Below are 16,580 nucleotides of genomic sequence, written 5' to 3' on the forward strand. Positions count from 1 at the left end.
GTATGTATGTGTAGTGTATGTGTGTGTATATATATATATATATATATATATATACACATCACATTAAAAATTTTTAATCTCTTCTTTTATCAAGTAAGTGTGGTATGTTTGTGTTTTGTAGTAAATTGAATTTCTAATTTCTAATTTTAAACACATTTGTTGACCGCTGGATTACATATAATCTACAACATTCATGTAGTGGAAAAAATACCTACATTTTATATTTTCTTCCACTGGCTGCAAAGGTTGCTGATGAACTTGCATGCTGCTAGTTTTAATATTGCTATTGTTTACACAAAACTGTGTTTAACTCCAACAAAATGTTAAGCACATAGTCAAAGTCATCTCCAGAAAAGCAATACACTAATGGCTTGTCAATAAACATGTTCTATGAGCCCATCTGGGTCTGCACAGATGTGTTTTGCTGTCTCAGAACTGACATTGACTATGTGTTTAACTCTTTTGCAAGAGGCTATCACACTTCTGTGCAAGCACTAGTGCAATAATAAAATGCCCTAGCAAACTGTCACATTTTATGTCCCTTTAAATAGGGTTTTCTTTAGAATATTTTGCATTAAAAGTTTAACATGATTTGTTTTTGTTATACATAATAGAAATTGTATGGCCATTTGAGTCAAGTGAATATTGATTTTTGGTGTAGCTTCCATTACAACAAATATTGCATTTGGTGTGTGTATTTGTGTATCTCCATAAAAGGAAAAATGTAATTTTACATCTAATATTTATTTTTAGTTGTCCTAAATAATAATAAAAAAAAAGTCCTCATTTTTTTGCACTTTTTTTTGGGGTGGGGGGGGGTGGGGGGGGGGGGGCGCTTCAGGTTTTTGTGCCTACAGGCACCTGAGATGTAAATACGGCCCTGACAATTACTATGCTACAATGAGAAGAAAAGTTATGTATGTCCTAGGGCAAGATTAAATATACGGCGTCTCCCGCAAAAGCCAGCGGTTTTGGTATCACATATGCAGCACCGCATATAAATAAGGCGCGTATATTTCACCCGTCGCCTGCAATTTTTACTCCCTTAAGCTAACATAGAACCGCGTCGCAAATTGGTATCACATATTCAGCACAAGGACTTTTTTACTCCATTTTCACCTTGCCACACATAGGTTTTACTGTTGGAGGGGGGACTTTTTTTTTAAATGCAAAAGAGTTGTTTAACTTAGGGTAATGCCCTACAAAAAGCCCTATTAAGGGCTATTGGTACTTTAGCCTTAGATTAGGGGGTGTTTTTATTTGGGGGGGCTTTTTATTTTCATAGGGGTTAAGTTTATTTTTTTATTTTGGATAATTTTGTTTATTATTTTCTGTAATGTTAGACTTTTTTATTTTTGGTAATTTTAGATTAATTTATTTTAATTTAATTTAATTTTAGGTTTATTTTCCTAAGTACTGTTAGGATTTTTTATTTTAATTATAATTTAGTATTTTATTATTTTATGTAATTTGGGGTTATTTAGTGGGTATTAGGTTAGGAGGCTTAGTAATTAAATTAGTTATTTGTGTTTTGGGGGTTTGGCAGATTAGGGGTTAATAGGTTAATTAGGGTACTTGCGTTGTGGGGGTTTGGCGGATTAGGGGTTAATAGTTTAATTAGGATTATTACGTTGTGTGGGTTTGGCGGATTAGGGGTTAATAGATTTATAAGGTTTGTTGCGATGTGGGTTAATGGCGGAATAGGGGTTAATACTTTTACTAGGTAGATCGTGATGTGGGTGAATGGCGGATTAGGGGTTAATAGTTTGATTAGGCATATTGCGTTGTGGGGGATTGTCGGTTTAGCGGTTAATACTTTTATTATTAGTTCCGATGTGGGTTTGATGGCGGATATAGGGGTTTTACATGTCGGGTTTATTTTTGGGAGGTGGGTTAGACTTTTACGGGAGATTTTACTTTTTTTTATTTTCTTAGGCGCCAGCAGTTTCTAAAGTGCCGTAAGTCATTAGCGACTTCAGAAATTTGTATTTACCATCATTTCTGGACATCGCTAGTTTATCCAACTTACGGAATTTTATGAGCTGCCGGCGGAGTTTATGTGATACCCTGATGAGGTGAAATGACTTGCGGCGCTGCATATGTAATCTCGCCCCTAGTATTTTCTCTTCAAATAAACATTGTGGAATAGTAGTTGTTCAGTCTGTGATTAAGCATATAATGATATGTTTATAGATAAAGTAAAACACACAGGGAGGCCCATTTATCAAGCTCCGCATGGAGCTTAAGGGCCCGTGTTTCTGGCGAGTCTTCAGACTCGCTAGAAACAGCAGTTATGAAGCAGCTGCTCCATAACCCTGTCCACCTGCTCTGATGAGGCGGACAGAGATCGCCACAATTCAACCCGATCAAGTACGATCCGGTTGATTGACACCCCCCTGCTGGCAGCCGATTGGTCGCGAGTCTGCAGGGGGCAGCGTTGCACCAGCAGCTCACAAGAGCTGCTGGTGCAATGCATTCAGCGAGGTCTGTCGGACCTGATCCGCACTGTCGGATCAGGTCCGATAGACATTTGATAAATAGGTCTCCTAATGTCTTTACTACTTTGGTGCTTGAGTTTGTTTCCATTGTATAGACATTAATTGCTTAACACTAAAAGGGAAAATTCTAAAATAGGCAAGATCTAAGAATACAGGTTATACCAACTGGTCTAAGGTGTAAGAAAAATAGATGGGTACACAAGTAAAGTACAATACTATATATGCTACTTCTCTTCAATTATCTTGACCCCAAAATCTATTATTAAAGGTACATGAAACCCAAAATTGTTCTATCATCATTCCGATAGAGAATACCATTTTAAACACATTCCACTTTACTTCTCTTATCTAATTTGCTTCATTCCCTTGGTATCCTTTCTTGAAGAATCAGAAATTCACTACTGAGCCATCTTAACCCTTTCCGGTCCTATAAATTTTGATCAAGTGTGCCAGCAGGTCTTATTTAATTTACTTTAGTACCATCAGCCTTAGGAATACAGATAGGAAAGTGTGCAGTGTTATTTTATTATGGGAAGGTGTGTATATATTATGCTATGTGACACATAAGAGACAGCAGATTGATAAATAGGCTCAGCATATCCACGCACACAGCCTATTTTTAGTTTAGCCTATCCATCTGCAAGGGTTGGGCTGTCAGGCTCCTCCCTCCCAGCCTCTCATTTCTCCCCATTCAGAGACAGGGGGGAATCTCTGGCTGATGCTGATTGCTGAGTCTGGCCTGCTGTTGATGAGGCTGCTGGCCGGTGCCGGTCTGTGCCTGGGTCATTCCACTTGCCCTCCGGCTTCCTGCAGTGGTCCCTGCACCTGCGGGCATCCGTCTCGTACCAGTGATCAGTGCACAGTGCCACATCTAGCCTAGCTGTGGTGCTGTGCACCGATCACTGGTAATGTCACTGGGAACTTCAGCACCTTAGAGGGAACATGTCGGAATATATCCGACATTGAACCACAAGCGGTAAAAACCTTTGTCGGATATATTCCGACATAGGATTGGAAAGTGTTAATGCATTGGGTCAGGCAGTGGCATGGGGTATAAATGAGCAGCCACCAATCAGCAGCTCCATTTTAACAATGGATACCAATGGATACTGGACTCAGATCTTTCCTTCACTCCTCATATTCAGTCCTTGGCTAAAGCCTGCTGCTTCCACCTTAAAAACATCTCTAAAATTAGACATTTCCTTACACAAGATACAACTAAGATTTTAATCCACTCTCTCATCCTTTCCCGCCTCAACTACTGCAACTCCGTCCTCTCTGGTCTACCTATCTGCCGCATAGCTCCTTTACAATCCATTATGAATGCCTCTGCCAGGCTCATCTTCCTTACTCATCGCTCTTTATCTGCTGCACCTCTCTGCCAATCCCTTCACTGGCTTCCTCTTGCCTCTAGGATCAAACACAAAATCCTCACTCTGACATACAAAGCTCTCAACTGCACTGCTCCCCCCTACATTTCAAAACTTGTCTCCAGATACTCTCCCTCCCGTCCCCTTCGATCAGCTCAGGATCTCCTCCTGTCCTCCTCTCTTGTTACTTCCTCACATTCCAGTTTACAGGACATCTCCAGACTGGCCCCCATCTTGTGGAACTCCCTGCCTCGCTCCATAAGACTCTCCCCTAGTTTTAACAGCTTCAAGCGCTCCCTAAAAACTCTACTATTCAGGTATGCATACAACCTACTCTGACCTTTCCTAACTCCATTGCTTTCCCCTTGAACCCCTTAGAATGTAAGCCTATGAGAGGTAAAGAACTGTATAAGGAATGTGGATTAACAAGAGTATAATAAAAAAGTTTATATTTGTTTATAATTATATTACAATAAGCGATGCCGGCATCTGATACAAAGTAAAATAGTACAATTAAAATATGATGAGAATCAGCATAAATTATAAAACATCAGTGTGTAGTGCTATAAGTAACTATAAAAATAATAATATGTTGCAAAGTAACACAATGTTAAAATCTTGATAAAGGCCTGACTAGGCTGAAACGCGTAGAAATTTGCTCATAACTTGTGAAATTAAGTAGTAGGTAAGGTGGTTGAGACCAACTCTAATTCACAGAGTTGTTTTTTCTTGGAAATACCATCATACCCATGATCTACTTTCTTCTGTCCAGCACTGGAATCTGAATAATATGGACGCTGTTACAAACTCCATTTGCAATACAACTGCTTGACTTACATATGCGGTAGGTGTGGTGCATTGAGCCTCTTTAATATATGAATTGACTCTATATGCGTAATTCCCACCCATGACCCACATTTGTTAAAAGCAGTCTGATTCATTTTTACTTCAAAGAAACAAAGTCTGTCGTTGCTTATCATTACTCCTGCACTCTGACCTCCTGACCGGAACCGGTCCACAGCACGGGACATCCCGCAAATACGGCTGTGAATGTGTCTTTGAAATTTAACTCACAGTCATTGGATACAAGACAGAAGATTTTGCAAGCTTTTCGCTGTTTTAAAAACAACGCAGAGGGAATTTTCCAAGTCATACCTGCATTCATATAAACAGCTGGATCAGACACTCTAATCACTGGCCTGATTGTGAAAGGACGGTAACATTTTAACATTGTGTTTCTATTTTAACATTGTGTTACTTTGCAACATATTATTTTTATAGTTACTTATAGCACTACACACTGATGTTTTATAATTTATGCTGATTCTCATCATATTTTAATTGTACTATTTTACTTTGTATCAGATGCCGGCATCGCTTATTGTAATATAATTATAAACAAATATAAACTTTTTTATTATACTCTTGTTAATCCACATTCCTTATATAGTTCTTTACCTCTCATATGCTGTTTTTTACAGCACATTCCCATATCCCCTTGTTCTTTTTCTATTTTGGTTTGATGTTAGGAGGTGCACTTACCTTTTGGGAATAGCATTTGAGATTTGAGCGTTGTATCTTATACCTACCCTTTTGTTTTAATGTAAGCCTATGAGCCCAGCTGTTTGTAGATCGCCTTCATAAGAGCCGACTACAACAGTGAAACTCTCGGCAGGGCCCTCTACCCACTTGATCCCTACAAAAGCTATTGTGTATACCGACTATGATTTGTAGTTGAGAGTGGCGCTACTAAAAGCTAAAAAGTATTAAAAACTATGAGAGGAAATATAAGTGTTACCTACTAAATATTTTTGTATATACTTTCAAATAAATAAGTATACCTTTAATAGATTATGAATTTAGGAAGAATACATCTATTCTATTCACATAAATTTCATAAGCATTTTTGTACAATCAAAAGTTTTTATTATATTACAATCTTATGCTGAGAAAAAACTAAAACATATAAAATACACAGCTGTATATCTATATAGATAAAATATTTCACTAATGACTCACAAAGTAAAAACAGATATTGATATGGTAAAATATAAAATATAAAATATAAATGAGAGAGCCCAGATAAAGTAATGATGTCCACAAATATTACTTAAAGGTGTGGTCTGTATATTGAAACAAAAGGATTTGTTGAATTAGTTTGAAAGATTCTCTTAATAACACAATTGTTTCAAACAGTTCATATAGTATCCAAGTTCAGTTGATAAAATATCAAAGCTCAAAGATTCTCTTAATAACACAATTGTTTCAAACAGTTCATATGGTATCCAAGTTCAGTTGATAAAATATCAAAGCTCAAATGATTAGAGTGGCAGAGTTCCCAAATGGATGTTAAAAATCCAGTATGTTTAGCAGGGCGACAATCTTGCTTGTGTATTATTTGCAGTAAACTTAAATAGCACTTTATGAGGTATATGACTTTATGAGGTATATCTGAACCGCTATATAAGTGGTCTTACCTCCTCCTTCATATGTTAACCCCGCTTCATAGGTGGTCTTACCTCTTTTTGAATATGTTTGAAGTCTCTAGGCTTACCGGTCTTTTAAATTTGGGTAAACGTAGCGATGCAGCGATTCGGTTTTCTTCAGCTTGCGCAAGCTCTCTTATAAACTGATGGCTTCTTTACCTGCTCTTAGTACTCAGGTGTACGCAGGTGTAGATCTGTGTGAGGTCCGTTAATCTTCCTGCACTTAGTACTCTTTGTACGCAGGTTACACAGGTGACTGGTTTCTTTAGCTCCGACCAGTATGATGGTGTACCTTTTGGAATGGTTTCAGCAGTCTGGGTTGGCAAAGAGATTCCTTGCAATACAACTTTTTATCACAGTTTTCTACGCGTTTCACCCGCGTTCCGGGCTTTTTCAAGATACTGTGATTACTCAGCTTTCCAATTTAAATAATGCCGCCTGTACAGTGCTGTCTCATGCGGCATTATTTAAATTGGAAAGCTGAGTAATCACAGTATCTTGAAAAAGCCCGGAACGCGGGTGAAACGCGTAGAAAACTGTGATAAAAAGTTGTATTGCAAGGAATCTCTTTGCCAACCCAGACTGCTGAAACCATTCCAAAAGGTACACCATCATACTGGTCGGAGCTAAAGAAACCAGTCACCTGTGTAACCTGCGTACAAAGAGTACTAAGTGCAGGAAGATTAACGGACCTCACACAGATCTACACCTGCGTACACCTGAGTACTAAGAGCAGGTAAAGAAGCCATCGGTTTATAAGAGAGCTTGCGCAAGCTGAAGAAAACCGAATCGCTGCATCGCTACGTTTACCCAAATTTAAAAGACCGGTAAGCCTAGAGACTTCAAACATATTCAAAAAGAGGTAAGACCACCTATGAAGCGGGGTTAACATATGAAGGAGGAGGTAAGACCACTTATATAGCGGTTCAGATATACCTCATAAAGTCATATACCTCATAAAGTGCTATTTAAGTTTACTGCAAATAATACACAAGCAAGATTGTCGCCCTGCTAAACATACTGGATTTTTAACATCCATTTGGGAACTCTGCCACTCTAATCATTTGAGCTTTGATATTTTATCAACTGAACTTGGATACCATATGAACTGTTTGAAACAATTGTGTTATTAAGAGAATCTTTGAGCTTTGATATTTTATCAACTGAACTTGGATACTATATGAACTGTTTGAAACAATTGTGTTATTAAGAGAATCTTTCAAACTAATTCAACAAATCCTTTTGTTTCAATATACAGACCACACCTTTAAGTAATATTTGTGGACATCGTTACTTTATCTGGGCTCTCTCATTTATATTTTATATTTTATATTTTACCATATCAATATCTGTTTTTACTTTGTGAGTCATTAGTGAAATATTTTATCTATATAGATATACAGCTGTGTATTTTATATGTTTTAGTTTTTTCTCAGCATAAGATTGTAATATAATAAAAACTTTTGATTGTACTAAAATGCTTATGAAATTTATGTGAATAGAATAGATGTATTCTTCCTAAATTCATAATCTATTAAAGGTATACTTATTTATTTGAAAGTATATACAAAAGTATTTAGTAGGTAACACTTATATTTCCTCTCATAGTTTTTAATACTTTTTAGCTTTTAGTAGCGCCACTCTCAACTACAAATCATTTTAAATTCGTGACCAGGAAGGGGGTTTACAGAGAGAGGCAAAAGTATTTTAAGTCCAAGCGCTGTTTTTATATATATCCCCATGTATACCGACTATGGCCTTGCTTCCATTGAGTCGTTAAAAATGGAGCCGTAAGCTACCGAAGCGGACGACAGCTAAAAGTAATTTACGGCTCCATTTTAGTACCAGGTTTCCATTGAAAAGATTAGCGTGTTGCGCGCAGTCGCTCTTTTCGGCCGTACATAAGTTTGCGTTGCCAACCGATGTCGGATTTGTCGAAAAGCGCGCCATAACAAGTGCATTGCCATGGTAACCCGACCTCTGTCTATAAGAATAACGGTTTGCGCCTGCGCTCTTTACCTGTGATCGTCTCTAGAGAGAAAGACACGGGAGCTAGTTGCGTTGGTAGGAGTTTTGGGTTTTTGAGAGTTGTTTGAGAGTTAGTGGAGAGTTTGATATTTTATTTTCATATATTCTTATTGTAGGCCTCATATAATATTAGGAACACACACACACATCCATACATTAGTTAATTAACACACATTAGTTTATACACTCAAATACACACACACACACATACACACTTTTATTTGATACAAACACATTCACATTTTTTTTTTATTTCATTAACCCCCATATCCCCATCTTCCTTTATTACTCCTTTCATTAATCCCCTTATTCCACTTCCCATCCCCCCTTTGACTACCCTTCCCTTCCTCACTATATAACTTTTTTTTTTATATACATTTTGCCCATCCTATTTTTTTTTTTTACATCCCATATTTTTTGTTTCATTTGACTATATAGCCCACCCCTTTCTTCATTTGCATCCCTTATTATTTTTCTATAATTTTGTTCTAATCCTCCTTATTTTTTCCTTTTTCATTTACATCCCTTTGTTTATTTTCACCCCCACATTTTATTTTTATTTTGAGGGATATAGAATAGAGATAGTTAGGGTCTAGATAGGTTAGGTAGTTAGTTTTGGGGCTATTTAATTTAGGGTTTAGTTAGGTGAATTAGTGTAGTTAGGTAAGCTAGGGACTTTAATGTTAGGTTAGAGTTAGGGAGGAAGGAGAAAGGGATGGATAGGCCTAGTGGAGTTGGGAAGGGGGTGGCTAGGGGGAGGGGAGTGGAGAGGGTGGATAGAGGGAGGGGGGAAGTAGGGAGTAGTATGGGCAGGAATAGGGGCCGAGGTTTGGGTGGAGGATTTGTCCTTCCTCAAACCCTGGCAGAGGAGGGAAGGAGAGAGGGTGGAAGAGGAGTGGAGGTGGGAGGAGTGAGGAGGAGTCAGCCTCAGCTAGGCACAAAAAGAAAAGGGAAAGTGGGGCAGACTGTGGCAAGTGGGGGTGGGGCTGGTGGTAGCCTGTCACAGCCTGCAGGGACAGAGGAGGTAGAGAGGGCTGGTCCCCAGTCACAGGAGGGAGAGTCTGTGTCTGCTGGCCCTTCAGGTGTTAAGGGCAGGCTAAGAGAGGAGAGGTACTCTGAGGAGGAGAAGGAGGCTCTTGTTGAGGCCTACTTGGAGAGGGCAGCTCAGCTGGAGAACCCTAACCTGAGGCCGGGTGTCCGGAATAAGCTGTGGGAGGAGATTCGAGTGGCAGTCAGCTGCTTAGGACGTAATCGTTCTACTGCCAGCATTAAACACCGCTATCATGACTGCAGGAGGGAAACCAAAGCTAAGCTGGCACAGCAGGCCAAATATGCACGTGGGACAGGTGGTGGTCCTAGCAAGAGAATACACCTAAGGTCATGGGAGGAGATGCTGTCCAATGTCATCTCGGATGAATCTGTTCACGGATGTAAGGGGACAATGGACACCTCTGTGCCACCTGAAGAGGTGTATGAAGGTGAATATTCATTATTAAATATAACCATATATGTGATGTATATATGTTGTATATCATAAATACCCATCTGTGTTTAGCTATGAATCTAAATTTACATAGTTGTATTTAATATGTTCAGCAAGCACTCTGTATTGTATATCTGCTCCGACAAGCAAGAATATTGATAATATAATATCCAAGAATATTAAGCATTTCATATAAATCATGTGTCATTGTCCTTAAAGGGACACTGTACCCAAATTTATTATTTTGTGAATCAGATGCAGCATGCAATTTTAAGCAACTTTCTAATTTACTACTATAATCAATTTCTCTTCGTTCTCTTGCTATCTTTATATGAAAAAGAAGGCATCTAAGCTTTTTTCTAAGTTCAGAACTCTGGACAGCAGTTTTTGATTTGTGGATGCATTTATCCACCAATCAGCAAGGACAACCTAGGTTGTTCACCAAAAATGGGCCACCATCTAAACTTACATTCTTGCATTTCAAATAAAGATACCAAGAGAATAAAGAACATTTGAAAATAGGAGTAAATCCGAAAGTTGATTAAAATTGCATGCTCTATCTGAAGCACAAAAGAAAATATTTGGGTACAGTGTCCCTTTAACAATGTTCCTTTAAGACACAGTCTATAAAGATTCCTCAGTTATGGTCATATATGCTTGGATTTTATCCCAAACACACTATATGTGTGTGTGTGTGTGTATGTGTGTGTGTGTATGTGTGTGTATGTGTGTGTGTGTATGTGTGTGTGTGTGTGTGTGTGTGTGTATGTGTGTGTGTGTGTGTGTGTGTGTGTGTATGTGTGTGTGTACATATATACACATAAATATGGAATATAATAGTCTGTATTGTTATGCTACAAAGTAATATATTCTATTAGATAGATAATGTAAACATACCGTATATTTATTTGTAGGTTCCGAACAGGAGGAGTATGAAGCTGCACCAACACCACAGCAGGATGTTCCTACATTCACTGAGGAGGATGAGGATATCTATGGTGACACTACCTCCTATATCAGCCTCTTAGAAGATGATATGCAGCAGCCTAGGGCATATGAGGTGGAGGATGTATCATGCCCTTCTCCATCTACTTCGGAGACAACATTTCATGTTTTGGGTTCTGAACCCCAGCAGACTCATCCTCCTCAACAATGGCAGTTCATGCATACTTTGCAGCAACAAATGGCACAGCCCCCACAGCTGCACCCACCGCAGCAGATGATGCACCCCCCACAACATCCTCCTCAGCAGCAGATGATGCACCCACCACAACATCCTCCTCAGCAGCAGATGATGCACCCACCACAACATCCTCCTCAGCAACAGATGATGCACCCACCACGACATCATTATCCTCAGCAGCAGATGATGCACCCACCACAGCAGCATACAGATCTGCATCATCTGTACTATATGCCTCCCACTCCTATGGCACAACAGGAATCAACACCACCACCCACTGCACCCACCAATGTATTGCCAACAGTGCCATCACAGACAACCTCACAGTCACCAATACGGAGAGACAGCCCTGGAACCAGCCAATTATTAGTTCCTGAGACACCAAATGTACAACAGGGTCCGGCACAGTCCCAGCAGGATGATCTACTGAGGCTCATACATAGAGAGCTTAGGCTGTCCAGGCTCCAGCAGCAGCAGGATTTGAGAAGGATACAGAGCCAAATGGACATCCATAATGCCTCACTCGTCCGCCTGGCAGAGGCAGTGGAGAGGCTTGCGGATAGGCCCCAAACTCCATCCTCCCTTGCATCCTCTGTCATCTCCCTACAGGACCCTGAATCCCGGTTATTAGCCTCACATTCAGCTGGTGGGTGTCGCACAAGACGCCACACTGCCCCCCTAAGTACCTCTCCTCCAAAGTCAAAATCCCGCCGCAAGAATTAATTAATATTCTTTTTTTTCCACCAAAGATATATCATATCTAATTTTTGCACTAAAGCACTTTTTTAAGTGCGATTTTCATCTCATAAATATGCATCCATTTTTCTAATCCAAATTTGAACATATATCTAAATATTATTCTAATAGCTGTTTATCTGCTAAAAATGAACAGCTTTATTCATTTTTATTTCACATGATGTCAATTAATATGCAGGTGTACATTGTTGATAAATTTATGTGTCCTTTTATTGAGGATATCATATTATGCCGTTTAAGAATACTTGGGGATACGTGTCTGAAATGTATACAGTATATGCTATCTAACATTAGTCAACGTGACATGTGTAAATGTTATGATTTATATTCCACAAGCATATGTTGTTTGCTCCTTCAGATGAAGCTAATAAGGGTTATACAGTTATAGAAGAGTTGAAAAGTAAATACTCCTTCCTGTTGATATGGCCAAATACCTTGCATTCATTCTTATAGTCCTATGTGGAATGTAATATCTGAAATATATACCTATCATGACTAATACCTATCATGACTAATGCACTCCTTTTTGTCAAGATTATTATTCAATATTTAGAATAATTAGATAAATGTATCTTTATGATATTTAAGCACTGGTGTATACACAACATATATGTGATTGCCATGATATAGAGGTGATTAATATATTTTAATTGACATCATATGAACAGACACAGACTCTCCCTGGGACCAATGCACAATGCACTTTTAAATTGTTTCAATAACTCCATGTTAAAAACAATACTTCATATCTCTTGAAGTATGTAATATTAAGCACTTATGTATTTTGGTTAATAGTCTAAATATTGCAAATGTATTATCTGCTTTAGCAGACATGACATTACATATATTTTATAAATATTAGTACTATGACACATTATAACTTTAATGTGTCATCGTTTTGTATTGAATAAATATGATTTTCACATTGAAAATTACATTTGAATGAGGGTAAATCTGTAATAATAAAACTCATCTTCATGATAAAAAAATTATTTCCTTTGACTTATTTTTCTATATTATTTTCTATGAGGTAACCATGCCATTCAAGTGTGCAATCTCAGGGGATTGTATGTATTGATAATGTATCTTTATTTTAAGGATTATATTATATCTGGATTTGTCTCTTTGAAATGAGCATCTGATATATTTCTTAAAGGGATAGCCTATTCAAAATAAAACTCATGAATTAGAGCATGCAGTATTTATATACTTAAATATGTAATCCTATAATCTATTTAACTTCATTATCATCTGTAATTTACTAAAACAGGAATGTTAGCTTAGGAATCTACCCATTTTGAATCTGCACATGGGGAGCGCTTGATGATTGTTGTCTAAATGTAGGCAACAATCAGCAAGGGCACCACAGGTGATGAACATTAAATGGAATGGCTCCTAAACTTAAATACATGATTGAAATAAGAAACATAAAAAAATTAAATTGATTATGAGTACATATGTAAGTTGATTGGAATTGAATGATTTATCTGGTTCATTAATGTTTTATTGTGAATACACTATTCCTTTTTTTTTTTTTAAAGTGACATAAATTCCATTATTTTGCTAAAACATATATATTTAAAAGCAAATCTAATATATTTATATTCTTTATATTTCTTAATATTCTTAGTATCCTTTGATTATAGTTTTATTTAGGTAAGATCAGGAGCAGCATAGAACCTATGTTGGAGCTGTTTATTGTTGCCAACATACAGTATATATCCTGTCTGTCATTGGTTCACCCATGTACTCATTTTTATTAACCAGGAGTGCATAGCTGCTCTTTAAATAATTATACCAAGAGAACAAAGTAATATTTGGAATATAATTAAAATGATATTTTAGATAATTATGTTATACATAAATCATAAGATGAATGCATTGATTAGTACATAGCTGGAAATAAAGAAACATTCACCATGACTATATTTGAGTAAAGTACACATTTATTTAGGGAAAATGTGGTAAATATAGGGATGAGGAGAGAGGGAGGGGAGTGGTATTCCATTTCTGAGAATCTTCAATCTGTAAAACATTAAAAGAAACAAATATGTATTATTAAAAAACATAATCATAAATAACTAAAAGGTCTCATTACAATACTATAAAAATACCTGAAAAGAAATCTTGAATAGTTGCAGATCTCTCCAAATGGGCATTGAGGGGTTGGGGATGATTAATTACATCATGCTCAAAGATTTCACCTGGGGGCTGTGGTGTTGGAAGTAAGTCGTTCAACATCCCATGCTCCTGTGCCATGTTGTGTAGACAGCAACATGCCACTATGATTTTAATAGCTTTTTCCGGAGTGAATTGGAGATCCCCCCCTGATCTGTCCAGGCAGCGAAAGCGCATTTTTAGAACACCAAACAGTCGTTCTATTATAGCACGTGTTCGGATATGTGCTTCATTATATCTTTATTAAAAGAACAAGAAATATGATTATAATATATAATGTGAAGACAAATCAAATACTAATGAGCTAACTACATTCCTGGTTTGATCTTATACATCTTTAAACCTTTATATATATATATAAATATATTTATATTCAAGCAGAGAGATTTATAAATGCTTCACTGATAATAGATGATTTGGATTTTGACTGTCCCTTTAAAGGCACTCAGTACAACATTGTTATGTCTGTGATAGTGATATATACACACACACACAAGATAATCAAGCAACAAATGTATGTGCACAAACACAGATATATAGCTTAATAAAGGGGCAGGAGCCCCGAAACGTTGCTCAATAAAGGTGCTGTTGCTCCACATAGAGTGCTACCTGTGTGTTCTATTTCATTACATTTACTGGGACTTTGGAAAAGGAGGTCCTCCAGGTTTGCACCTACATTCACCCAAGAGTGATTTAAAGGGACATTCCTATGAAGTGTGTACTGGTCCTACTTTTCTACAGATTATAGTGAGAATTTTGCAAGGCACAATCAATATTTCTGACACACAAGAGCAGAAAATAAATATATATTTTACCTTAATTCAGCAGGCCCAACAACCTGGTTCTCTTTCAATGGTGTCCAAATCCATTTTTTAAGAGGATATGCAGAATCTGCTAAAATATGAATGCATAGATATACAGTATATATATATAGATATAGATAGATAGATAGATAGATAGATAGATAGATAGATAAACACACATCTTTCCATAAAGCAATGTATGACATAAAATAATGTTATGCATATGTCTTACTATGACATAGTTAATATATATCTTTTAAATGATTAACAATTTATTTATTTAATCAATTTCACCCCCTTAGACACATACATAAAGGATTATAAAGCAATGAAACAATAAAATGTCAAAATATTGAACACATGAAGGCATCATAATATATACATAAACACTTACCGAGGAGATGTCCTTCAGGCATTTGATTTGTCTCAAACAATCTCCACACACCAGAATTCCTGAGGATGTAGGCATCATGGCTACTTCCTGGGAACCCTGCCACGACATTTAATATGCGCATGTTTGCATCACATATAATCTGCACATTTAAGGAGTGGAAGTGTTTCCGATTTCTAAATATCTCCCTGCGCACAGGGGGTCTTAGGGCAATATGAGTGCAGTCAATGGCCCCAAGGACATTGGGTATGCCACCTAAAAGAAAAAAGTCCCTCTTAACATCACGCCAACCTCTGGGTGATGTGGGGAAAAAAATAAATTTTCTGCAATTATCATAAAGTCCATCAATAACTTTTGAAAGATGCTTAGAAAGAGTGGACTTATGCACCCCAGTTACAATGCCCCCTGTCACCTGAAAGGATCCAGAAGCCAAAAAATGAAGTGCCCCTAGTAGTTTGGTCATTCCAGGGACAGCCCTGCTTGAATAGCCCTGGCTTTCCAGCCTATCTTGCAACAGGGCATATAACTGATATATTTTCTCCCTGTTGAGCCTGAAACTTTCAAACACCTGCTGCTCATTCAGGGTTTCTATATCCAGCCTCACTCTGGGGATGTCAGGCCTACGCTGTCTAACTTCAGCATTGTCAGCTTCTCTCTCACCCTGCATTTTGAAATATCTGTTCTGAGGTTAGGCTAGGTGTGGTGTTTTTTTAATAGCTGTGTGTTGCTTGTTAACATATGTGAAACTGGTGATTGCAATGAATAACATGGGGGGGGGAGGGCTTATCTTCATCTCATCTAATCCTTAATTTAATGAACAGTTTGAAAGTATATACTTACTCATGACTTTTATTTTTGATATGAACTATAATTTCAACATATATGTAGTTACATATCGGAAATTCAAAGACACTGAATGTAATTATTATATTTTTCAATTTAAATATATCAGCCTTTATCATAACAGTTAAAAGTAATTATTAAAATTATATGATTTATATAGGTCAAATATATATATACAATTATCATACATATATACATGTAGGAGAAGATTATTATTAGATAAAATTATATTTCTATATGTATTGAGATTATATATAGCATCCCTGGGCAAAGGTTTCATTTTGAATTGGTAGATATTTTATTTATTTATAAAATATTTTACCAGGAAGGATACATTGAGATTTCTCTCGTTTTCAAGTACGTCCTGGGTACACAAAACATTGCATTGACACAATAGGTACAATAAAATAAAAAACAATAATAATACACGATATATGCACAAAAATTTAACATAGAACCGGTAGGAAATATATAATCAACAATGACAGGTGCATTCTGTTTTGAGATATGTAGAGAGGGATCTCTTAAAGGATATTAGGCATGGGGAAGGTTTAAAAGTGT

At 37.2% G+C, this 16,580-nt stretch overlaps 1 protein-coding gene across 1 annotated transcript; it reads right to left on the reverse strand.

Annotated features, from left to right (window-relative positions):
* Window positions 1-13,732: 13,732 nt before the first annotated feature.
* LOC128648981 (putative nuclease HARBI1) lies at window positions 13,733-15,558 on the reverse strand. The gene is made up of 4 exons (XM_053701985.1): window positions 15,180-15,558; window positions 14,798-14,876; window positions 13,919-14,220; window positions 13,733-13,829 (listed from the first exon to the last, which is right to left on the reverse strand). Exons 1-4 carry the CDS (start codon window positions 15,298-15,300, stop codon window positions 13,825-13,827), a joined length of 507 nt encoding a protein of 168 aa, XP_053557960.1. The 5' UTR covers window positions 15,301-15,558; the 3' UTR covers window positions 13,733-13,824.
* Between the last annotated feature and the right edge of the window lie 1,022 nt (window positions 15,559-16,580).

The sequence above is a fragment of the Bombina bombina genome, chromosome 2 (genome assembly GCF_027579735.1).
Source record: "Bombina bombina isolate aBomBom1 chromosome 2, aBomBom1.pri, whole genome shotgun sequence".
NCBI classification, from domain to species: Eukaryota; Metazoa; Chordata; class Amphibia; order Anura; family Bombinatoridae; genus Bombina; species Bombina bombina.